The following is a 27634-nucleotide window of genomic DNA, read 5'->3' as shown; positions in this document are numbered from 1 at the left end:
TGATTTAAAGCAGAAGGCCGAATTGAGAGATTTTCATCAATTTATCCATTGTTTTACTGTTGTACTTGTTTCCTGGATTATTTATTTGCTTACTTGATAATTTTATGTATGCAGACTGGCTCATAGTTTTACAGCACCTGCATTACCATTACCTCTTCTTCTATTTTATGCATCTCCATTTTATTTTCTTTAGACTGTTTCTCTCTAATAGTATTCAATCATTACCACAGAGATGGGGAAATTGGCAGCCCTATCCATTAAAAGGTTAAATTCCACCAATGACTATGATTTGCTGTGAAAATGCCACACATTTGCATTCTGTCTAACAGAGGCCATCTTTTAATAGAAAGGACACTGCTATTTTAATGTTTTCCTCCCTCCATGTCCCTCAGAATTGACTGGAAGTGATGAACAACATGAATAGCAAATCTGTTCCATTAATGGAAATCCATTCACATGCTTTGAATGTAGGATTCTCAGTGTAAGCCTGCTCAGTTTCATTGCCAACCAATGTTGTGATGGAGTGTGTGATACTAAGCTATTTTTTATCTTTACGGTTGCTAAATCACAGGATTTACATTTGTCCTAAAGTGTAACACAAGGAATGCACATTGTTCAAAAAGGGGGCTGAATCCTTTAGCCTCCAATCCCAAGGTTCTTTACATTCGGCATAAGAAATAGGGGAGGGAGTATCTTTGCAAACTAATATTGGCAGATGTTAGAAGGGGAGGACCTTCTAGAAGAAGCTTTTCTTTTACCACACAAATGCAGGTTTAAATTTAGCAGTATGAGGGCTTACCTTAAATCTGTATCTTCTTGCAAAGAATGACGATCTGATCATTCCATAGTCAGGTGATGACTCAATGATCAGGTCATCATTCTTTGCAAGAATATACAGGAGGGAAGAATGGCTACTACACTGAGGGAGGGAGGGAGGAAGGGAGGGAGGGAGGGAGGGACGAAGGAAGGAAGGAAGGAAGGAAGGAAGGAAGGAAGGAAGGAAGGAAGGAAGGAAGGAAGGAAGGAAGGAAGGAAAAAAATGTTTTCTTTACACTATTCCCTCCTTTAAAACACTCCCACTGCCTCTTCATGAACAGTACCAATAAAAGGAGCAGACATGATTTACTATTTATACAGTGCTTTTTTATTTATTTTCCACAGCATTTGCTAGCTAAGGAGCAAAACGTGCACAGAAGTATTTTGTATCATTCGCAATGACAGAGTATCTTTTCCAGAAGGATGGCTATTGAATTGCACTCAACCTCACCATCACTTTCTGTTTTACTGGAAGTATCCAGAACAGTCAGATGACAGTCACCATGGAAGACCTGAGGATGGTGTCTAGTCTAACCCTAACAAAGATTTGATTTGAGCTTGGGGTCTTTCAGAATACTAATAGTCTTTATGGCATGGCTAGATCTTCAAGGCATCTTGTTGCTAATGTTACCCTACTACAAGGAAAGAAATTCTGAAGCTGCAAAGATAGAATTACAGTAGGAACATGGAATGTAAGAGCATGAAAACAGGAAAGTTCAACACAGTGGAAAATGAAATGAAACTTCTACAAATTGACAGCATCACTGAATTGTATGGATTTGGATCAGACACTTTCAGTCAGAAGATCTTCATTACTCAAGACATGAAAAATAGTGTTGCTGTTACATATATATATATATAGAGAGAGAAGATATAGGAAGAACAGTACTTGTCTACAATGTAATCAATGACTGAATGATACCAATTAGACTTTGTGGACAACCCTTTAGTATGAGAACCATTCATGTTTATGCTGCCACTAATGTGGAAGAAGGGAGCAAAAAGGTAAATAAGAATCTGATTCAAGAACGTTATAAACAAATTAAGAGGCCAAACTTGAAAAAAATGGAATGTTAGGACTTTTGATATAAGATGTTGAAAATAATTATATAAATAATTAGCACTTTTATGGAAATCACTTTGTTTAGTCTAAGTTAAAACAGAAATCTGTGATTTTATGATTTCACAAATTAAAACTAGAGGGGACTAAAGATTCCAGGCAGAAAAGGGAACTAAAGATTCCAGGTGCAAAAGGAAAAAGTTAAAGGCCTGTCTCTTTAAGAGGGAGAAAACAACTAAAATGTATACACAAGTGACAAGCCAAGAGATTTACCTGGATAAGGACTTTTTACTAGACTTACAGAAGAAGTTGGTTACAGACTTGAAGAAATCTTTGAGATAGGAAAAAGAAAAAAAAATTGAAAAGGGATTAAATTGTATGACAAAGAAGAAGAAGAAGAAGAAGAAGAAGAAGAAGAAGAAGAAGAAGAAGAAGAAGAAGAAGAAGAAGAAGAAGAAGAAGGCCATAGTAGTTCTATCCTTCCCTCCCTTTCATCCTTCTGCTCTTCTTCATCTTCCATCTGCTCACTTTGAGCAAGCCAAGGATTCACCATGTTCTCAGGCTGTCCCCATTCCATCTATTTTTCAAGGATTCTCTGGGATATGATGAACTATGTGATTTTATGTGATTCATAAAATTAGGATCAAAATAAAAAGAAAACAGAGGCAAAGTAGATGTTTATTTCTCCAGCGTTCAGACATCCAGAGTAGATCTCTAGATATATGGAGGAAAATGAAGATTACTAAAGCCCTGTCTAACAACTTGATCACATCACAACAAGGACTAGAACATGACTTACCAAGAATAATGTTAAAGGCAGCTGAAAAGCTATTCTAATTACGTTTAGAATGAGCAAATTAATTTTATGTGACTGTAAGTCATTCCAGTGATGGAATAACCAGCATGTTTTGTTGTATAAACTATACTAAGTCATGAAATGATACTAAAAACATACGGCTAAAGGCAATTAGTTGTCAATGCATAGACAGGCATAGGGGAGCCAGAGGAGATAAAAATAGAGAAAGAGAGAAAGGAAATGAGAATAGTTATATTATGCAAATAATACACAGCTCCAAAGGAATTTCTTTTCAGTCCTCAGCAAATATTTTTTTTTAAATGTTTTCAGATGACAGTCACCCACTGAACATCTTTTATTGATGAAGAACTTTTTCCTAATTACTTCTTTCTACTAACACTGGAAGCAAAGCAAATGGAAGGGGGTTTAATAGTGTATGTCTCGTGCAAAGAGGCAAGACTATTTATCTGTTCCCTAACTTCACCCTTTTCTCTCATTCATTTTCTGATCATCAACGTTAAATCCAAAATTACCGACTTGCATTTTATCCTGATGCCATATTAGTGATAAAAATATATTTTCTTTCCCTCAGATTGACAATGTATAACTTTTCTCTAACATAAGCTAAAAATTACCAAAAAATTGTTAGATGGTAACTGCCACACACTATCTTTCATTAACAATAAGTGATATGTAATGATCTGTTTATTCCTTCCAAAGATGATAGAACATCATATATCTTTTTTTGACTAGGAAATATAAATGGATCCAAGTTCTATCTAATGTGAAACAAGAACTTCTGTCCGCTGTTGTGAGGAGAAAGAATCCATTTAAAGGCAAGAATTTGCACATTATAATGGCACAGCACAGACAAAATTAGTCCATCTGTTGCTGAAATGCAATGTGCTGCAAGGGCTTTGTTTTCCTTGCCAAACTGGTCACTGACAATTATTAAGAGTCTATTCTCTTCTTAGTTTTTTTTTTTTTTTAAGTTAAGGGATATTCAGATTTATAACTGGTAAAACAAAAACAGAAATAACAAAAAAATAATAAATCCAGTAATCCTGCTCACAAAGAAGACAAGATTTTTTAAAAAGGGGAAAGAAAAATAGAAATTGCAGAAACTTGTGAAAACCTGTATATAGTATTTTCTCACCACTTTTCTGGAGTTGCATTGCTAATGTTTGCTAAAGTAGCAGCCCCAAGATGAAACAGTGGATGCAACAATTAGCAAAAAGCAGAAGCTTGATTGTGGGGTTTTTTTTTTTTTTGCAGACATTTCATTACTCAGATATATAATATTTCTTTGCTTTGCTCTCTCTATATATACAGTAGTTTGACCCATCAGAGTTAGTTGGGGTGTTGTTTCCTAAGGTATAATTTACTACTTGACTGTTTGTCTAAGTTGTAGTTCCTTGATTAGAGCATTGTTTATTGTTTGATTGTTTGTCTCATGTTAATGCTGGTGTTAATTCCTGCTCATCTGTGTTTTGATTGCTTGGGTGTTCATTGTTGGCAAAGAGGTGTTATGGATTTTTTTTTCCTTTTTAACTTTTTTACTGTCTCTTTTGAATGGCGTGTAAGTGTGGTTTATTTCTATGTACCTGATGATAGCTGATTTATCCAAATGCCAAGATTCCAGAAACTTCTTAGCATTTTTGGATTTGGCTTCATCTAGAATGCTCACAATTTTCCAATTGAAACTATGGTTTAGTCTGTCCATTGTGAAATTAAGAGTTTTCATCATGACTTCTGACTGCTATTTGGCATTCATAGATGCATTCTGCTGGTCTTCGACTTGTCTGTCCCACATAGTGGCTGTTGCAGTCTTTATGTTGTAAATGACTCCTGCTTTTCTTCCTATTTACTGGGTCTTTTGGTAATTGCATAGCTATAACAGAGTTTCAGCATTTACCATTTTCACTGGCAAAGCTCTCCAGAGAATGCTTTGCCACATCACTTTCCAATTTAATTATAACCACAAAAAGCCAAAAATGTTAGCTGTGTGTTATCTGACTTTTTGGTTCCCCCCCCCCCCCATAATTTATTGCCTAGCTTTAAGAAATGCTAGAATGTTTCCTGACTCGGTCAGCTGTGGAAGTTATGCCCTTCTGTGCAAGCAGTCTATAAAAAGAAGGGAGAACACTTAGTATAGTAGATTCGTATAAGCTCCTGTGTATGTGTGTTTCTTTATAAAAGTGCACACACAATCAGTGGATAGGATGCTTTATTAAGAAAGTTATGGCTGAGAAAAAAAAAGGAACAGAAGCAATCTTCACTTTCACACACATGTAATCTATTCCACAAAAGATCAATGCTGGCATTGCAAATAAACACATAGGTAGTCCCTCCTATATGGTTTTGTGCCACTAAAAGTGACCTGAACCATGGATGAGGTGAGGGAAACGCGACCAAGGATTTAGATTACAACTTCCAGACAGAATGGCCAACAGTAATTCATGATGAGAGTGGTAACCCAAAATATACAGAAAGAGCTAGGTTCCCTATACTTAACAAAGAGCTAATTCATTTGTTTATTTAGCGAATGGCACTGTTACATTAGCCAGGAGACTATAATGCTAAGGCAAAGTAGTAGTTTGGCTGCTTGTTTACCACCTCTGTTATGTACATGCTTGTGCAGTTCCCAAGGTGCACCATAGGAGGCCAAGCTAACTTCACACCAGAAAGAAAGGTGAGCAGCCTTTCCAGCGGCATTATCCAAGGCCCTCTCCCTCCACAGAAGCCACCTTGAAAATGGGCATTGCAACCAGCAAGGTTCAGTGCTGGCAGGATTCTAACTGCTGCACGAAGAGCTGGCTTGTCCTATGTACCTAAGTGGTACATATTTATCTACTCGCATGGGACATACTATCAAATTACTAGGTGGGCAGAAGCTGAGGCAAGTGACAGGAGTTCACCCCACCATGCAATCAAATTCAAACCACTGGAGCAGAGACCACCTCCAGTGTCATTAAGCAATTGACCCACCATGCCTCTATCTAGTCCATGTTTAATTTGGAATATACAGTATGACTAACTAATAAGACTCTATGGGCTTGATGTCAATGAATTTCTCAATATGTGTGTTCATGTCTAATGTTACCCTAATCACAGATTAGAACCCACATTGTTGGACACTTGATAGCATTTTGATTCATGCAAGAGTAGCCAACCATGGCTTTAAAACTTCAGACGTTCCATTAAGCAGTACAGATAAATCAGAGGTGGGTTTCAACAGCTTCTGACCAGTTCTGGAGAACCAGTAGCGGAAATTTTGAGTTGTTCGGAGAACCAGTAAATACCATCTCTGACTGGCCCCGGCCCCGTCTATTCTCTGCCTCCTGAGTCCCAGCTGATCGGGAGGAAATAGGGAATTTGCAATAACCTTCCCCTGGAGTGGGGAGGGGATGGAGATTTTACAGTATCCTTCTCCTGCCATGCCCACCAAGCCATGCCACGCCCATCAAGCCACACCCACAGGACCAATAGTAAAATTTTTAAAACCCACCACTGAAATAAATTATTCCATAGTGGAATGTTTGTATCCAATCAAATCTTCAAATTAAATGGAATAATCTTAGACTTAAAAAAAGGAAGAGCAGGTTTGAGGATCATACAATTACTTGTATAATAGACCCACGCATAATGAAATAGCTCCTACCACACAACAGTATGTGTCCATTAGCCAGATAGCAAGCACTTGCCAAAGTGGTTAGAACATCCTATAGTATTGTAGATAATGGCTCTTTCATTAATTGTTACCACTCTTCCTACAAAGTTTTTGAGCTCAAAACTGACACAGAATCAGTTTATAATGGATTGCTCCAAAAGTATATTTGGCAATCATGTTGTTACAGACAATAAATAGTACCTTTGTCAAAAAGTTTAGAATATATAAATATATGATGCATTTTCTGCAAACAATTATATACAATTATGATTAATCACTAATAGAAACAACTTGCAATTTTTAAATTTTCTTTCATTCTCAGACATTCTACTTTTGTCTTATGAAATTCCAAAGACATTAAAATGAATCATTAGGTGAACAGCTTGATATTACTGTAGCTTTTGCATGAAGTACTTCTGAAGTACTTCTGAATCACTGACAAAGCATACATAACCCTAATTTATTTGTTCACCTGCTACTTGCACTAGCTCACAACACTAATGATTATGACGCCTTTCCTCATAAAATGTAAGGAGGGTGGTAATCTAGGTAATCTTCCTAAGGTTTACCCCAAAAGATTTCAAAGAAGCAGTTCCAAATTACCAAACACGCACTCATCAACTAGGTATTAGGTATTTTTTATCAGCCTTGAACCCTTTTTGATCTGGTGGGCATATTTTGAGAATATACTGTAGGTACTCTTGTAAAATTACTCCATGTATGAGTCATTCAAAAATGACTCTGACTAGGTACAAATAATTCACCAGAATTCCACATGAATCTTAACAACCACTTCTGCAGGATGCTCTCAAAGAAAACAATGTGCCACAGCCAACTACCATGATTCTGAGGTCTGTATGAAACCCAGAGGCATTCTTAGCATTAAGAATATATCAGCATCTGATATATATTAGGTGCATATATCAGATGGAACAAGAAGCCTAGCTGGAACCAGGGAATGATGGGAGAGGGCTGATGCAGATGCCACATCATTGCACAGATAAATAAGCATTTTAGGACACAGTATGTATATACACCAAACTTAATAAAAGATAGCTTTTTGCCAAGCAGCAGAAGCTAATATCCTTATGCCAGATTTCTTCTCATAAGGAAGCAATAGAGTCTTATGAGGCCTTTGTGGAAATCTGCTTATCTATAAATTACAAATAAATTATTCTCCAAGAATATATTCAGTTCAGTCAGGTCATTTCCTGATGCAGAATCAATACGCATCTCCTGGTTTCATTTGAAACCAGAGTTATGAATGATCAGGTTTTCTTCTGAACAATCTAGACCTTTAGGCAGAAATATTTAACTAGCCACAAATTGTGAGGTCATGAAGATTTCTTTTCTGCTACCAAACGGCTTGGATTTTTAATTCTGGAAATAAACAGAAGCAGGGAGAAGTTCAGGCAATCAATCAACAGGAGTCAATATTGATTGGAAGGGGCACGCGCACACACAGAGCATATACTGTATGTACATTTGTTTCCTTCCCACTTTATTCAGCATGGCTGTATGTCTGGAAAATGTGCTTAAGGTCTTTAGATCTTCTGACTGTAGTTGGTTTTCTTTAATAAATTCTCTCCTCCCTCTATAGTCCTCTAAAAACCTGCTCCACAATGTTATGGATCTCTCCAGAAGTGGGGTAGGCAACATGCGGCTTGCAGAACCAACAAAGTGCTCATCAAGCTTTGCTCCACTTGATTTTTCTGTTTCAGTTTTTAATTTCATTATTAAATTCTCTAAATAACAACAACAACAATAAATTGGACAAAACCCAAATTGGAGTACTAAAGCAATAGACTGCCATTCTGGAAAACTCAGACTGGCACAATAGATAGTATCCTGGAAAGTTAATTCACCCTTATGTGATTTATCTGTCTTCTTGTGCATAGTCACTATATGGCAGCCATTTTGTGAGGGTACCATGCTCTCAAAATTCTGAAGGTGCCATTGGCCCCAAGGCAGATTGTGTGGGAACCTGGAGGGATAGGGGTGAATCCAGGGGTGAAATCCAGCAGGTTCTGACAGGTTCTAGAGAACCGGTAGCAGAAATTTTGAGCAATTCGGAGAACTGGTAGCAGAAATTTTGAGTAGTTCAGAGAACTGGCAAATACACCTCTGGCTGCCTCCAGAGTGGGGTGGGAATGGAGCTTTTGCAGTATCCTTCCAGGGGTGGGTTCTACTTGCCTTTACTACCGGTTCGCAACAGGGCCGCGGGAGTGTGCTTGCTTTGCTCATGCGTGCGCACATTCTTCTGCGCATGCACAGAAGAGTTATGATGTCGGGGTCAGTGGGCAGAGCCTCCCACCGGTTTTATTACCGGTTCTGTAGAACCGGAGGCAACCCACCACTGTATCTTTCCCCTGCCACCCCCACCAAGCCACGCCCACCATGCCCACCAAGCTATGCCTACAGAACCGGTAGTAAAAAAATTTGGATTTCACCACTGGGGGTGAATCAGCAAAAATTCCATCTCTCCCACTCCAGGCACAAATTATGCTGGATTGCAATTTCTTCCAGAAAACCCAAAACCCAAAACAGCCTCTTTATTCATATAAGAACTACTCTGGATAGAGTCCCTTCTCTTTAAAAAACATCTTTTTTCTTCCTAAAAGCTAAAAATAGAAATATTCCACCTGTGACAGACACTGTCCAACAGGGTTTAGAGTTTATTCATTATTATGGAATTTATTATTATTATGGAGATATACATATACATGATATACAATGAAGGGAATAGAATTATCAAAATTTGGTTTTTTTATTTTTTTGGGGGGCCTGGGTTTGCTTCCAGTAATATTTGTTGAGAGAGAAAAGGAGGGAGGGAAAGAAAATGAAAATATACTTAAATGCCTATCTTCAGCATCCCCACCTGCTGCACTGATTATACCATTGTTCACACTAAGGTTGTGGAAGCTATTTTTGAGATTAACACAGTGCTGCTCGAAAGTGGAAGACAGCTCTTTTTATGTGCCACAGATTAGTAAAACCCTGCTGTTTGCACACAGTTTCTTTGGTCTGTATACGGAATGGCAAAGAGAGGCTAAGGTCAGTAAAAGATGAAATTAAAATTAAGACTGATGAAAAGAAAGAAAAAAACTATTTACATCATCATTATCATCATCATCAAAACAGACAGCATGATAACTCAAGTGTAGACAGAACAATTTAAAGCAGTGGCTGTGTTAAAATTCCGTAAGCATGTCTATCACTGGCAAATCTCTGTATAGCACAATTATGAAGCTTGTGGGGTTATTGGTTGTTCAGGTAATGGATAGAAATGTGTGATGAATTCCTTGATAAGATATGTATCCTGGAGATACCTTGGTTGTCACTTTATATGAATGCCTTCTGACAACATTCTATTAGTAACTTTAGAAAACTAACTTTGCTCCTTATTTTATTTCTACAAAAGAGGGGGGAGGAGGAAAGCTAAAGCTAAAATTCTTCATATTGCATGCATTGCATGGCTCACAGATGTACAGATCTATCCATGCAAATGCATTTATATAGACATCCTGTTTAAAGCTCATTCATATTAGGAACGTGTATTCAAACAAAACACTCCCTTCTTACTCCTGCCTCCCTCTCTTTGCTGTAGAGACAGCACTAAATCTTCTGTGCTAACTTTAATCCAGATGATATATTCTTTTCCATTGATTGTCTTTGTGGTTTATATTGATTCCTGGGTCTTTTGGCCTTGGATGTCATGAAATGGATATTAAATACTCCAATAAATAAATGTTAATAGTATAGCATCAGCTTAATTGTACATAATGCCTAAACACAGAGCAGATTGAAAAAACACCGCCCTGCTAATTATACTTATAGCTGAGACGATGCCTAACAGATCTTTTCTCTGAGCAGCACCAAACCAACAGGTGCCATGCTGTCTGAGTCTGCCATGAGTTTCTTCTCTGACATATTAACCAGTGCAAGAATCCTCCATTCAGAGGAGAATGGGGAGATGGTGGGCCCAATTTAGAATTTTGAGAGCAGTTAAAAGTGCTCTGACTTTAGATGCCAGGAGATTGAACCATTTACCAGAGTTCTATTTTGTCTTCCCAAATGCTATTCCTTACTACCCCGGTTTACCTTTATAATTTTCCAAAAATAATAAATTCCAAACAAAGAAGTTGTGGGGGAGTGGGAGACCATTGCACTCTATTTCACAATGTTCTAAAAATACCAATGAGTGCATGTGGTGAGAACAGAGGGACTCTCTGCAATGAAGTTCTGCTGAACACTTGCACTTTGCTTTCCCATCTGCTAATTACATTATTTGATTTTTTTTTTTTTTTTGTAATTGTAAAATGTCAACTGGAACAGAAAGTCCAGTGGATACCTCCAGTTGTAACCACAAGCATATTGGCATCCATGAGTACCAAATCTTATTTTAGATCAGCTGAAGGTGGGAGTCAAAATATTTTGTTTTTAAACCTTTGCTTTTGTTTATCTGATGTATATAACAAACTACACGTGGTTAAAATGTAGAAGCTATGCTTTCTAAAAGCATGCTGCAGGTCTCTCAAAAAGTCATGAAATAGTGGTGGTGAAGGGGAATATTAATTTCCTTACCTCAGAGGAGAGGTAAGCATCCTTCTTGAATAAAATCCCTGGCCTATCTTGTTCGCAACATTCTTCAGATGAAGGCAGAATGAATTAGCTGTCTTTAATTTATTGCTAGCCAATTGAGAAGACCTTGTAGATAAAAAAGTAAGAAGCAGAACAACTGCTCACGCTTAATATTAACTGTGTCTAATGAGACTCTTACCTTAGACTTCAAAAATGCAGGTTTTAATAAACAGCGGGTAAGGATTACTTCCCTGAGGCAGGAGAAACTAATGGGGAAAGAACTCTAAGAGAGGCAGACGTTCCTGCTGATATTAAAAACAATACCACTTGGGGAAAAAATGTGCAAAAATCAGTTGAAGAACCCAATGTGGCTGAATGAAGTTTAAATATATAATATACAAATGAAGAAGGATCTACATTAGAGGGGGGATGAGGCCAAGATTACTCAGGAACAGGACTTAATTAGAGGCACTCTATCTAAGGAAAATTAAGTTTAGAATGAGGTGTCATAGATGAAGGATGTTAATTTTTCTTTTTGCAGTTGTTTTCAAAAGAAAAGAAACAATACAAATTATAAGCAACTCACTGAAAACTGCAAAAAAAAAAAAAAAAAGCAACAGATAACAGGGAATAGGCTCCTATTTCAGCTCAATCTTTTCTAAGAAGAGGATAAGCATTCCATCTGTCAGTTTTGAAGAGTAGGCTGAAAGAGCTTACTCACCTTGAATGAATTGACTTCTTCAGAGCCAGACATATAGCATGCTAGGGTAGGGAATGGCATGCTGATGGGCTGACAAAAACTGTATTCATAATCTTTGGAACATCCTGGATGAAGTACCAGATGACTGGAGGAAGCAAATATCCTTATTTTCAAAAAAGAGAAAGAAGGCTCCGGGAAACAGGATATATCAGCCAGTCTGACACTATTAACTGGGAAATATGACTTTAGAGCAAGTCATAAAGCAAATAATTTGTAAGCATAATGCAGTGATTACTAGAATCAGCACAGATTTGTCAAGAACATATCTTGCCAACTAATTTTTTTCTCAGTTTTAGATCAGGTAAGTTCCTTAGTAAATTATGTGAATAATGCACAACTCATATAGCATGATTTTATCAAAGGACTTGAAGTATCTCACGACTCTCTAATTAGAAGGCTAAAGTATAACTTAGATGGTACATCTATAAGATAGATAAATTGTTGGCAAGAAGCCATCCATGGAAAGTCCTCATCGATGATTCCTTACTGAAGGTTTTATCTCAGGATTAATACATTTCAATATTTACATTAATGATACTGAAGTGGAGATGGAGAAATGCTTATCTGCAGATGACACAAACTGGATAGGATACTTAATTCTCTAAAAGACAGAACATTTAAAATGATCTTCTAATGTTAGAGAAGTGGACTGGAAAAAATCAGAATAAAATTTAATACAGACAAATGTGAAGTTCTTCATTTAGGAAAAATTAATTAAACCTAGGGATACAGGACAGATAATAATTGGATGGAGATAATAGGTGTGAAAAGGACCTTGAAGTTGAAAACGCTTCACTACTTAAATATGAATCAGCAGTGTGATCTGGCTGGTAAAAGGCAAATGGACTTTTTTTTTTTTTGGCTACAACAACAGAATGTGAGTTTCCAAGTCACAGGATGACAATTTCACTATAAGTCTGCATTGGTCAGACCCCACTTCAAATATTATGCCTGCTTGCCCAGTTCTGCACAAAATACCATAAAAAGGATTTGGATCAAGTAAAACAGGTTGAGAGAAAGGTAATGGGGCTAAACAAGAGATAAGGTCTTACAAGAGAGATTGATGGCAAAAGTTGACCTTAGAAAAATTGAGAATATGAGAACATGATGCTCCAAAGAAGATCAAGATTTATATTCTAGCATTCCAGACTTCGGAACACAGAATAATGTTAGGAAGTAAGGAGGATTCCAAAGTGAATGTTTCAAAGTGAAAGACCCTCCAACAGTACAAGCACTTTCATTAGATAATGCAACCAATTATCTATAATGCTGATTGGCTCACCATTGTATGTATTTAAGGCTAGATAGCCATAAGGCTGGCATCCCTGAACTGAGCACAGGTTTGGACACAAGCCATTAGGTTCAACTCTATGATTCTGTGGTTCCCTGAATTCTTCTGCAATCATGAATGTGATCTTTTTTAGCGATTCTATGTGATAATATTCAATGCAGTTTCAACTGAAGAAAGGCAAATTTGGAACATGGTTATAGTGTTTTAAGATAAATGGATACTGTCAAAAGGGAAAATAAAATATTAAAGTCTAAACAGACTCTAGAAAATGAATTCCTGTAAGTATATTTTTGCATTAAAAAGGGAATGCTTTGTGGCCACATTTGTTTCTTGGCACTTCCCAAGAGGCTCCTTCTGTGGTATTTCATCTTCATTTAAACTGTCCTTTTCAAGATATCTATAAAATTTACTTTATCGAAGAGAAAGGATTTGATTGAGTGCTTTAAAAAATGTAAAAGGAAAAGGGAAAATAAAGAGAAAAATCTAGCTTTTGGAATGTTTTTTCCCCACAATTTTGGTGAAGATATTTTGCATAGGTGCACTTTAAGTACACTAGTAAATGAGGCTGAGATTTAAAGTGTAAATTTACTTTTAATCCCCTCTGGGAATATTCTTTTAACATCTGTTCCTGATCACTGCAACTTTTGTATATTTTGGGTTTCAATAAGGGTACTGGAAACAATAGTTTTATATGTATTTTAATTCTTTTTAGCCACCTAAAATCACTTTGGTACAAAGGGTGGCCATATAGATGAATGGATGGATGCTGTTGTGGTCCACCAGCAGCCTGTGGAGCTGGTAGCAGAGTTGGACAGTGAGGAGGCTGGGGAAGAACATGGGCCAGTTCTGGAGTCTGGGAAAGGCTCGGACGAGGGCTCTGCGTCGGAGGCAGAGATGGGGCCAAGGCTATCTGAGAGTTATGTGCGGACTCCGGAGCCTCCAGAGTCGGACATCAGAGAGGCAGAGGAACAGGAGGAGCCTGTTCTAGTGCACGCATGCATAGAGCTGGCAGAAGGCAAGAACAGTTAAAACTAAAGGGACGACTCAGGAGTAAGGCCTGGAGATGATTGGCCCCTCCTATAAGGCTTAAAAGAGGAGCAAAGGCAGGTGGGCCCTTTGCAGGAAAGCAACATCGTTAATTCTGTTCCCAGTCGGCATCTCTGTTTGAGTCTGGACTCCGTGTGGCTTTGCCAAGTAGGTCTTTGGCAGCGTGTCAAGGGAGATAAAGGTTGGTGATTATCCTGAAGGACTTTTTGCAACTAATTGGGACTCAGCTGTGAATGAACGTAATTCACAGCTGTTGCAATAAAAGAGGTTTTTGGGACTACCCGTGTGTTTTAATGACTCAGGAAGCCTAGGTCACAACAGATGCATGGATGGATGAACAGCTTGGCAACTAGATAGAAATAGTTTTAAAAGGTAAATGTTCACTAAGATGTCTTATCCTTCAGATATTTGTAACAGAGGAGAAACCCCCAGAAACATTAATCTCCATACAAACAGTAGAAATAATTACAAATTAATTCTCCATTGCTTTGTCAAACTTTCTACCAGATGTTAAGCAAAGTTCCATGAAAGGATAGAATGAAACTGGCTCTCTATGAGAGCAGTGAAAATAACCTCCTGTCAATATATTTACATCTCTTACTTCCTCAACAATATTTCACAAATTTCATGTTGAATATAAAGGCTAAAAGGCAAAGATATCAACTCATGGCTAATCATGTTAAAGATGATTGGCTGGTTTCTGTTTTCAGTGTTGATGAAAGTAACCAATTGCTTCTATTTTCTAACAACACGATTCACACAAACAGGGTATCTATCTAATGGGCTAAAGTACTGCAGCTATCTGTTTTCGATAGCATGTACCAAGCAGAACACTTGTGTAGTGTCATGTTCATTATAAACAGATGTACAGCTCCACATATATTGAACTCTGAAGGCCTAATTTAGAATATTCTAAGACAGGGATGTCAAACTTGCATTGTCATGTTGTTGTCACGTGACATATCATGACTTTCCCCCCTTTTGCTAAAATGGGGGTGGGCGTGGCAAGTGCGTGACACATCCGGCCCATGGTGTTAAACCATAGAGCATGGTTTAACACCCCTGCTCTAAGATCTTAGACTACAGATTTTATCATTTTACCCAGTAAGCATTGATCAGTGATTGTAGTCCTTGCATCATTAAGATAACAGGTTGAGGGAGATTGCCAATCACAAATTCTATAAAGCTGTCTGTGAAAGATAAAATGCCTTCATTTCATGTAATGTATGACATTGCTTTAATTCAAAATCCCTAGTATTGCAATACTTAATACATATCACCTAAACTTAAGGAAATGGTCCTGTACTCTACTAAATAGGAGAGGTGTGTGTAATCATAATGATTTAAATGAGTAATTGTGCAGATTGTCAAATGTAGATATATAATAACTACTGAAATTTCAACAAGTAAATCCCCAGTCTTAAATAGTAGGGGCTCACATTTTAAACATGTCAACATTTTTTTTTCTTATAAAATAAGTGCAGGAATGTCACACTCCAACCTAAGAGCATTTCTCCAAAATCACCTTTCCCCTGAAATAACTTTTGAAAGCAAACACTCTTTGTCAACTTCAATAAGCCTCGGTAGAAGAATATACCAGAAATCTTCATTTTCTTGTTTTATTATGAATTTTATTTGACTATAAGCCTCTTTAGCTCTAACCAAGAACTTAAGAAATGTTTAAAGATTTAGTATAACAATATCTGGAAGGCACAAGTCCATGGAATTTGCCAAATTTTATATTTAGCAATTCAATAACAGTGCTCTCATTCAAATGTAATTCCTAACTATAATTTTATTGTGGTTACATTCACATGTAACACCTAAGCATAATCCCACTCCCTTCTGCCTCTTTCCTTCCCAGTTGATTGGCAAGTAAAATAAAAGATTCATTTCTGTTAATGCCCTGATTTGACATTTAATAGAATAACAGAGTTGGAAGGGACTTTGGAGGTTTTCTAGTCCTCCCTACTCAAACAGGAGACCCTTCACCATTTCAGACAAATTGTTGTCCAATCTCTTCTTAAAAACATCCAGTGTTGGGGCATCCACAACTTCTGGAGGCAAGCCATTCCACTGATAAATTGTTTTAACTGTTGAGAAATTTCTCTGTAATTCTAGTTTGGTCCTCCCCTTGATTAGTTTCTATCCATTGCTTCTTGTCCTGCCTTCAGGTGATTTGGAGAATAGCTTGACCTTCTCTTCTTTGTGGCAGCCCCTTAGATATTGGAACATTGTTATCAAGTCACTCCTAGTCTTTCTTTTCAATAAACTAGATATACCCAGTTCCTGCATATCCTACTTCACATACAGTGGGAAGTACAATCAACAATAAACTATCTGAAAACAAATTTGGGTTGATATTGGCTTTTTCAGTAATGAGATATTCTCTTAAACAATTGTTCTTGGCTTGCATATTATACCAGTCAGGAATCTTCTTGTCAGTTTCTGATTGATTGTTTATTCTGGTCATATGGATGAAAGGTTGAGATGATACCAAAGCTTAGCATGGGCTGTTTTCTGTTCATGAATGCAATGCTAATCAATGCAATATGCAAATGCAGCCAACATCATTCTTACTAAAGTTTTACTAGAGCCATAGCCAAAAGTAATTCTATTTTGAAAATTGTGGTACATTCTGCATAATTGGTTATTTGCTATTTCCCACAATTGAAATCCATACATTTGGTTTTCAAAGCTAGTTCATTCAAAATAATACTATAACATTTGTGAACATTTTTCACACTAGAAAATATTTTACCCTTGCACAACAAGGGGGCAACATTACAGGTAGGAGAGTTAGAAAATATATTACTTTGCTTGCAAAGCCAGGGCTGAACTGCACCTGAGCTTGTAAATATGAGCACTAGGAATAATGTCTAACAGGCTGAAGAAAATATAATTGAAGAATGAAGGAGATCTTAGCATCCAGAATTTTTTTAAAAAAACAACAGATAAGTGATTTTTGAGAGGTTGATTCCTACCTCCCTCATTATCATCCTCCAGATTCTCAGACAGTTTGGCTTTGCATTTCACGGGTGAAGGAGAGTGACTTTTCTTCTCAGCTCCCTCTGCAAGTGCAAAAAAGGTCAGAAAGAGATGTTCAATCTCAAAAGCTGAGATTATAATGCTTGAAGTTGGATGATGATGAACATTATTACAATTATGAAATAGGAATGTGTAAGGTATTGGAAAAATAAATTGACTGCACCTCCATTTTGCTCCAGGAGAAAAATCACTATACTTTCAAGCTTTGTGAAGATTGATTTTTGCCGCCTGTGCTATTATCACAGTTAGGAAGAGCCCTAGGCTGAACCAGAATGCCATATTTCAAAAGTTATTAAACTGCACATATCAATAATTATATTCTCTCTTACTTTTAATCTACGTTATGCCTATACCATTGGATTATTATATGTATTTTTCAGTAATTACTTTATAAAGTATGGACTTTATTTGCTAAGCACTGTGAAATACATTCTGCCTTAAATGTATAATAGTACTGTCCGAATGTACAGAGTTTCAAAAACTTCAGCAGATTCTAGATGAGGGACAGTGACCTCAGTCTAGAATATCAAATCAGTTTACGGACTATATAACTATGCCTGATTTTTAGTAAAATATTGATAAGAATGAAAGAAAACACTATTTTCTCAGCTGACAGTGAGAAATCAATAATCTTGGGCAAATTTGTAACTCATCAGAATTGAGTTATGTCAAATTGTGCTGGACACTAGAATAAAAGTGAAGATAATAAATATACTGGATACATAATAGATTGATGAACAATCTATTATGGCTTCAGGGTGGAGTTCCATCAGTACACTGACGACACCCAGCTATACATCTCCAACCCAGGCCACCCCAACGATGCCCTTGAAGTGATGTCCCAGTGCCTGGAGGCCGTGTGGGCCTGGATGGGGAGAAACAGGCTCCGACTCAACCCTTCCAAGACCGAGTGGCTGTGGCTTCCGGCGTCCCGATGTAGCCAGCTGGTGCCATCGCTGACTATTGGGGGTGGATCCCTTGCCCCCACGGAAAGGGTTCGCAACTTGGGCGTCCTCCTGGATGCACGGCTGTCTTTAGAAGACCATTTGACGGCCGTGGCCAGGGGGGCTTTTTATCAGGTTCGCCTGATACGCCAGTTGCGCCCCTTTCTAGATCGGGACTCCCTACACACGGTCACTCAGGCACTCGACACCTCCCACCTGGACTACTGCAACGCTCTCTACATGGGGCTCCCTCTGGGGTGTACCCGGAGGCTCCAGCTGGTCCAGAATGCGGCCACGTGGGGGATTATGGGAGCGACGGGGCACTCCCATGTGACACCTCTCCTGCGCGAGCTGCACTGGCTCCCGGTGGTCTTCCAGGTGCGCTTCAAGGTGTTGGTGACCACCTTTAAAGTGCTCCATGGCTTAGGGCCGGGGTATCTACGAGACCACCTTCTGCCACCAATAGCCTCCCACCGGCCAGTATGCTCGCACAGAGTGGGCCTCCTCAGGGTGCCGTCCGCCAGACAGTGTTGGCTGGCGACCCCCACAAGATACTCACCTGACTCTGATAGTACAAAAGATAGATAGATAGATAGATAGATAGATAGATAGATAGATAGATAGATAGATGATATAGGATTACAGCAAACTTTAAAAATGATGATTAAGGTTCATGTTCTAGAAAATTGAAACATATATTATTCCTATTACTTAAAATGTAGATAATATAAAATATCATGCTAGACAATTCAATGCAATGTATTGTAACCCCAACTGACTATGGTAAGATTAATGTTCAAATAAATATGCATAGGATTGCACAGTGAGAAATAATGTTTGGATTAAGAAAGAACAAAACAAGAGTTAAGAGAGATGGAGAGAGAGAGATGGAGAGACAGAGAAAGAGAATACAGGTGGAAAAAAACTATAGGAGTATCATACTTAGCAAACCTACAGGTTTTGCAAAATGCTGGCCTTATTAATAGGTAACAAAAGAAATGATAGAATATATGGAATCATCCTATGAGATTACAAGTTGTTTCAGAAATTAAAAATCTATCCAGTATTGTCACATATTTTCATGTATAATACTGTATTAACAGATGCTTCCCAAACTTCTAATTTCAATACAGAGTGCACTTCATAGATAAACAAATTAAAGTAATCAAATTAAGGGAACTTTCATTCCAGAATAATTATTATTAGGATTGAGCTGTAAAATGTATTATTTGTGATGAGACTGGGAAACTCATTTATCACTAATTCCAGAAGCAAAAGAAGCCCTATTTGGAGTGCCAGTGCCGCCCATCTTGCAGCAAAAGGTGCTTGTTTTATGTTTTTGGGCATCATTAATGATAATAATGATAATAAGTTTATTGTCATTGTACATGTATACACAATATACCCATACAATGAAATTAATTTAACACCCAAAGACCAGGTCCAACACACATAACAATCCCCAAACACACCCCCACCCACCACAAATTCCCCACCCCTAAACCACCCAAACATCCACACAACAGACCAAGTAATACTATCCAACAGCTCACTGATGGTGGCCCTTTAGTTCATTGTTGAGTGCAATTATAGCTCTGGGATAAAAACTATTCAGAAAATGTGTGGTCCGAGTATTAATTTCTGTAATAAAACTGGAAGTGACCTAGATCTCTTAGAGTCTTTGGTCCTAATATTAACCAATCAGAAACCTGGCATCTCCTCTCTTTGGTGGGTTTTTTTTTTTAAAGGAATAGTCTTTATTCTTGGGTTCATGGATCCAAAGTGGGAGAATTGAAAAGGAAATTTGCCTTCCCTGTGAAATTTGATCAGGAGACTGGGTCACCTCAAAAAAGGATAAAGCCAAAAAAGCCACAGTGATAACGATGACCACAGGAAGGTGTGGGTTCATTGATATGTGCTTTGGTTGTTCACATTTAGATTATTGCTGTAGTTTTCTGGCAGCTTTCCCAGTTCCTTTTCTCTGCACCTTCTATGTTATTCCCAATTTTTGCTGACATGCATACAAAGGAGTACAATTCAAAAGGCTTTACTCAGGTTGAGCACCAGCAGCAGCAGTGGACAGGGTATGTATGCAGATGCATGTGCAGTCTCAAGCCGTCCTGAATTCCTGGCCAAACTTACAGGCAAATTCCTAATAAGCAAAGGTCAAAGCATCAGAGAGAAGTGTTGCCAGGTTAGAGTAGTAGCATCATTGTTAGATCAATGGTGGATCTGGGTCTAAAATAAATTTCCATAAACAGGTGTTCCCAACAAGGGATTGCTTGCTAGCAAAGGCTCTAAAACAGGACCAACAGGAACATGTTTGCCTTGCAAGGAGATACACAGACCTTTGCTCAGTCCTAGTTGCCTTAGGAGTGAAAGGATCAGACTCCTGTATCAGATCACTCATCTTCTGCTGTTTCCACCTGTTCCTCAGGCTCTGCAGTCTCTCCTTGCTGATCTCCAATGTAGACACAGGGTTCTCTGAAGTGTCCTCCTTGTAGATTCCTTAGAGTCAAAGCTGGCCCTGACACTGGCTTCTTGTTTGAATCAGAGCGCATTGCAAACTACCAATAGTTGTGTTCAGAGCCTTCCAATAACAACCCCTCCTGTATCCGCTCTTGTTTCTTCTTACAGTCCTGAGGGTTCCTTTCATTCCTTTGAGCAGTGTCTTCTTTCAATTCTTGGGCTTCCGGAGAGTTCTTCCTGCACTTTGGAATTGGCTTTTTCCTTCCATTGCCCTCTCTGAAAATTTGACTAGTGCTTTTTCTTATTTTGACTAGTGGGTTAATATGAGGCCTGATTGTTTGACTGACTAGTGGTTAATGTAGTGCCCAATGAGTTGTGGGGCCAGAATATTATACCATCCTTTCATTACGTTTAATATTTTAATGGGTACTCTTTATAATTCATTATAGATAATTATAGATGTAGGTGCACTTTTCAGTGTGGTACTGCCTTCCTTTAAAACTGAGATCTGAAAGTTGGTTTTATGGATTGGTTGTTAAACTAATTTAGCTGGATGGAAATTTGTAGCAATTGTTCTTTATCTTTATTGTGCCTTAAGTAATAATTAATAATCACTTGGTATCCTATAACTGTTTATAATTATATTGAACATAGATTTCAAAAGGGCAAATATTTTTCCTTATTTATGTTGTAGTTTCTGGAAAAATACTTTTGATTTTTATTTATGGGGTCAAAGTAGAACTTTTTCTGAACAAAGTCTTTAATATTCAAGCTGGATGCTGTAAACTAAAGATATAAAAATTTGCTCAGATCATGTAAAGAAATTGAAGGGGAGATTAATACTGAAGTTTTACAATGATCTAAATATGAAACTATGCATTTTTACAGCAAGCCAATATGAGGTTACAGTCTGAGACATACTTACAACCCTCACTGATATCCAAAGGACTTGTTTTTGAACACATATGCATAATATTGCACTACCATGTGAGAATCTCACAGTGATATTATCTGCTGTATCATTATTTATTTTTAAATAGTCAAACAAAAAGGCAGGAACTCTACACTTCCAGTTTCTGTCATGCACCATTAAATCACATCATGTAGAGTAAAGAAAATCTTACAAGGTGCATAATGCACAAAATCTTACTATTTGCAGTATGACAAAAACAGACAGAATACCCTTTAGATACCAAATTATTAAAGCCAATAGCTAGTTTTAACTACATCTGCCTGTTGGTTCAAGCCAGATCAGCAAGGTTGCATGAAAAATGATACAATCAGAGAACATCACAATATATGCTTACAGCAGCTAGAAAACCAAAGACATCAAAGGAATAAATACTGAATGCAGTTCTGATCTGTTTAATTCAGTGGGAAATGTGTCATTGATGTCCACAAAATTGGAGCTTTATTCAAGATTTATAATAATTGACTTTACTATTATATATAAATAGTGAAAATAACAGGTTACTATTATTTTACAATACTTTCCTCTTCAGGCAACTAATTTTAACAACTTTCTGAACTCAGTGGCTGCTCTCGCAAATGGTTTTATGATGATCATAAATGTCCTGCTGTTCATTTTAAAGAGGAAAATCTGGATGTTCAGCCATGTAGGCATAGTTTATGAAGGTAGTAAGATATGTGTCTTCCTGGGTGGCATAGAAAAGTAAAACAGAAGGCATTTATCACGGTCTGTATGTGTTAATTCTGCCTTAGTATTCTTTCCTAACTATTTCAAGAGCTTCATAAAAATCTAACAAAGATATTTCCTCCTCATCTTATTCACTCACTGGCTTCAAACAGCTCTGAATTCTTTCCTAAGTGGGAATCTGAAATTTCTTCATAGCATCACAGATGTCTTTGAATTGGAACACTGCCATCTGTTTGAAAGGTGGTTGCCTGAAAAATGGCCTAGAAGTATGTACTTCTGGAACACCATCTTTAGAGGCTATTAGGGAAGGATGAGTAGGGACTGCAGGATAGCCGAGACAATAATTCATAAAGATGGACTACAACTACAGCTTCCATCTGCTAAAGTCATGACCCACAAATGAAATTAACTGGAAGTGCATAAATGATAGGAAGTGGCTAATTGCAGTCACAACCTTAACTATTACTCCCTTGTTCCTTCAAAGACTAAGCAGAGAAGGTGTTCTTCCGAAGAGAAGAACAGGGTAGCATTCAGGACGGAACTCTTCCGTGCTGAATTATAGAGTATATGATAGGCACATTACCTTTGGCAGTGCTATGATTAATGGTGGATCAAATTTTCCCAAATCTCATTCCAAAATACTTTATATAAATTCATCATTTCTCCGAAAAGAGATATTGTACTAATTATGTTGCTGAATTTTTACTGAGTCTGATCCATCTTTTCTGCAGATGAGAACATTCTGAGTGGACAATGAGGTATAGCACAAAGGGGGAAGGAACTTTTGCCAGTTTTCACTCTGTCCCCCAGCTCCCTCCCTCCTCCCGTCCCTCCCTCCCTATACTTGATTGGACCTATCCACTTTACAGGAGAGGAATACCCTATACCAGTGTTTCTCAGTCTTTCCACCATTCCAATATATGAAATTCAACTCCCAGAAGTCCCCAGCCAGCATAGTTGTTGGGGTTTTTTTTGCTAAGGATTCTAGAAATTGAAGTCTACACATCTGAAAGTTCTCAAAGTTAGGAAAAACTCATCTATACACATTAATCATGGATTTTAGGTGTTAAAAATCTGTTTTGATCTGTTTGAAGGATGGATTCCAGTTTTTTTTAAGGTTTCAGTAGTTTTGACTTAATTAAAGTAATACTAATTTGAAGATAGTAATGGTAAGGTGAATAACACATAGGAATATTTGCTCTAGATTTATTAGACTTAGACAATAGGAATATTGGGAAAGTTTGTAGGGATATGCCATTCATATGCATACACTGGAATTAACACATTTGCAAATGGCTTCAAAAGAGCAAACTGCAAGGAACTGTGAATGGCTGTTGAAAAGTATTATTGGTATGTGGCACATGATTTAAATTAAGAAGGATGAAGTGAAGTTGGACTTTGAAGGACTATCTGGGTATGCACACATATATATTCAAAATACTTAAAGAAAGGGAAGTCTACATGCCTATCAAAAATATTCCCTCCACTATGGAAACTTCCAATTTATATTTATTTTGAGATTATACCAAGAACCCTCATCAGTCATCAAATACACACAGCACGAAACAGGATCGGGGAAGCAAGTCTTCAGTGACTTTAATACTAATCTGGAGTAAATTCAGAATCTTGGAAATTGTAAGAGGACTTCGCCAGTGTCATCATAGAGAATTATTTCAGGTGAAGTTTCTTTGAATGATTGGAAACATTTTGCTCACTGTCTTGCCCAATACTATGTTTGAAGTAAGCTATTGAGTTGCCTAGTACATCTCAATTGTTTATGTCAACTTTATCGTTTAGCGCTTTCTCATTCTCTCAACAGTCCCTCACAAAATTATCCATACCCTGCCCTAGCACCGCCTTGACTCTTCTATATGCCCTGGAGGAAGGAAGGAGGGAGGGAGGGAGGAAGGGAGAGACAGAGAGAGAGAGAGAGAGAGAGAGAGAGAGAGAGGGAGAGAGAGAGAGACAGAGAGAGAGAGACAGAGAGAGAGAGAGAGAGAGAGAAAAAAATCCTCTTCCAGTTGTCAAACCAGTCCTGGATACCATCACCAGGAGGCACAATGCACAGGAGTTCAGTCCCTTCCTTATAGTGCTTCCTGTTTAGGTGCTCAGGTGCTCATTTAACTTCTTACCAAAGTTCATTCTTAAAAGATTGTGAACTCCTTCCAACAGGTGCCTTATGTCTGGTCGCTCCAGCTTAGAGAGTGTCTGATGTCATTGTGAGTGATGACATGCCTGTGGCAAGCCTTGACCCTTGGCTAATAGAAGGAGAACAGATGCCGAGACAAACATTCCAGTCTAATGGGTTCATTTTGTATGGACTTGTAGCCTTGCCTAATTGGAAGTAGTGGGATTTCAAAGGCCGAAAGAGCAGTGGAAACATGAGTGTCTTCTGTTGACATACTGAAATGGTTAAACTCTTTCCTTTTAAATTTGTAACTTGAACTATAAGCCAAAAGCAGGTCACTGTTCCTCATCTGTAGAATTTACTTAGCATGTGATTTGATTTATCCACTGTATACATTGCATATATGCAGAGAAGTCCATAAGAGATGCGATCAGGGTAAAGGCTTTTCCTGGATTTTTGAAAGGAAAATATCAGTAGGAGTGCAAAGATAAATATTTAATTTAGGCAATTTGTCGTACACAGTCACACACACCTACTCCCATATTTTTGTAAATGGACTAACCAGCAGCCAATACTCAGAAAAAGAAAAAAGAAGCCTGAATCTGCTTTTGAAACTATGTAGATAAAAATCTATTGATAGAAGTAAACATTAAGAGATTATTTACTTCTATTTTCTGCAGTGTGTGTGTCAATAATATGAAGGATGGTGAGCATAACATAAATAGCATTATTTATGAAAATTATAAATGATGCATTTACTTATTAGTATAAAGTAAGACTAACGATAACACCATTGCTGTCATGAAAAAGCAACAAATTGCTACTTGTTCCATTTATTTATTTTTTTATTTTTGATGACAGAAGGATAAACTGGGGTAGGATGTACTTTAATGGCAAGGACCTTCAGGATATTATTCATAGCTATGTGTTAAATACCCTACTCCAAGTACCTCTGTTTTTATAGCAAAACAATGAAGCAGATTAGCAACAACAACACAGAGCACCAATAATAACCCTAATCCTAACCTTGTCCAACATGAAAAACAAAATATATTTTGCATTCTTTCTGAGGAGCCAGTGAAGAGAAGCCATCTTAGATTTCAGAAGTGGCAGAAGATTTCTACAATCTTGGGATCACTGAGGCAAAGTGCCAGTTTCTTTTTGAGAGTTTCCTCATCTGGCCATCATGAGAACATCCTTGGCAAGAGGTATGGACTTCAACTTCCAGAATTCTCCCTCCAGCTGGCTGAGTAATTCTGGGAGTTGAAGTCCACATCTCTCAAAGTTGTCAAGGTCAAGAAACACTGCTCTAGGCCAACTGAAATCTCAGATACATTTTAAAAGTAGCTTCCTGCAAAATACACTGCAACAGTACTATTCTAATTTCTTTAAACCATATTCTTTCTGTGGCTTTTTGTTTTGTTTTTTTAATTGAATAGTTTCTTGAATTTAACTTGGTTTTGTTGTGCTTTGGTTTTTATTTGTATAGTTTGTACAGTTTCAGTTAGGCAACTAAGAAGATGAATGGATGGATGGATGAATGGATGGAAGGATGGGATTAACTCTGGTCTGCAACCCTAATAAAAGATTGATTGCTAGATGGATGGATGGAATTTTTGTTTTCCAAAACATGTTAGAAAGAAGCAGGGTTAGCTTAGCAAAATATAGTTGAGAGCTTTGGAATCCCTTTGTTCTCCAAACATGTTGTTGTTTGGCTACAGAAGAAGGGACGGTAGCAACTTTTGTTCTCTCAACTGTGCATTGATACTTGTTTTACATTTCTTGCCCATTTTAAGGTCTCACTGGAGCTCAGGAATGAAATATTTTCTCCTGGCTGAGAGAAATAGAGACCGTGCAATTGTCTTATGCTACTTAGCTATGAAATATTTCTTAAAAGGTTAGGGAAAAACTTCAGAGTATGGCCCCTGAAATTCTTTTCTAACCCCATTACCAATAAAGACCATGGACACTATCTATATAAGATGTTATGTATCTACAATATATACTGTACATTTTCTTCCAAGAGACTAATCAAGAGGTGTGTATGTATATGTGTTGCCAAGTATGTGTGGTAGGACAATATGCACGTTTATGTGTTACATTCTCATTTGGGTGGTGGGTAGATACAGTATGTTGCTGCTGTATGTGAGAAATTCTAATCAAATGAATGTATATATGCATTTCTTCTGAATATGCAGGTGGGTCAGGGTTTATCATAGTGAGTGCAAACACACACACACACACACACACACACACACACACACACACATCTGCACTGTGTCCCCAGAGCTAATCACAGTATGGGAAGACCTGCTTCCTGTTTATGTGCATTGTATATTTATTTGTAGCCCACGTGTATTATATTTACAAATAACTCAAGGCACCTTCCTCCTCCTATTTTCCCCACAACAGTAATCCTGTGAGGTAAGCATATGTATAGGGGATATATACTGTAAATCAGCTTCATTTACCTATTTATATTTTATTTGTTATACCGGCTTATAAACTGCTTCACTCATGACTCTAAGTGACATACATTTTCTATTAGTAAAATAGATTAAAAGAGAAAACAACAGCAATTAACAATATTGTTAATAAGCGTCTTTCTCTCTCTCTTTCTGTGCATGTGTATATGTGTGCCACTGGCTGGGGCGGGGCTTGCATGTGCTCCATTTTGACTCACATGAGCAGGACAGAGGAGGGAAGTCAATGGCAGCAATCTATATTGTTACCCAACTGCCCTTTTATACAGATCCATTGAGGAGATTTCCCCTACAGCCCCCAATTGAACCGGGCCATTTTTAAACATGAATCTGCCTTTCCCATTCCCATCTTCTCTTCATGTACCAGATTTGGCTTACTTTGTTCAGGTTTTGAAGCTATTCTTCTAACACAGAAAAAAAGACCTTTCATTGCACAATTTCTTTCCAACATTCCTTTGGGCCGAAAAGAATGAAAGAGAGATCCCACAAGATGTTTACAAGAAAAGCCAATCCTCCTTTAATATGTAACATTACGAGCATATTCCCTGAGTAATTTTGATGTAATGTTTGGCACTTGTACACTGGCACTCTTTATAAAAATTGAAAAATTATAGTAAAATGAGTTCCCAGCGACAGCTTCTTAAGGAGCCACATTTTTGTACGTTCTTCTTCTTGTATCCTCTCATGGCTACACACTGAAAAGTAACTCATTACAATATAACTTTCCCATAATTCTGCCCACAGTGTTACATTAAAAAGTCATTGTGTGAACAGAATCATGCTCTGGTTTTCATCTATTCTTTCCATTTCGAGGAGCAGGAACGGGGTGGTGGGAGTAGGGGGAATCTCCCGAGAAATCAGCTGTGTTGAAAAAGAGAGCATAT

The 27634-nt window shown here is 37.7% G+C and overlaps 1 protein-coding gene across 1 annotated transcript in view; it reads right to left on the bottom strand.

The window, feature by feature from the left end:
* The window catches only part of MACROD2 (mono-ADP ribosylhydrolase 2), a 1150264-nt gene that overhangs the window by 93190 nt on the left and 1029440 nt on the right, over window positions 1-27634 (bottom strand). Inside the window, exon 10 of the mRNA XM_070956490.1 lies at window positions 17006-17092. Within this exon, the coding sequence (XP_070812591.1) occupies window positions 17006-17092 (87 nt within the window). The remainder of the gene's footprint in view (window positions 1-17005; window positions 17093-27634) is intronic.

Source organism: Pituophis catenifer, unplaced genomic scaffold (genome assembly GCF_029215685.1).
Source record: "Pituophis catenifer annectens isolate HBS135680 unplaced genomic scaffold, rPitCat1.0.hap2 SCAF_1, whole genome shotgun sequence".
NCBI classification, from domain to species: Eukaryota; Metazoa; Chordata; class Lepidosauria; order Squamata; family Colubridae; genus Pituophis; species Pituophis catenifer.
This window is presented reverse-complemented; position numbering and strand designations above follow the sequence as displayed.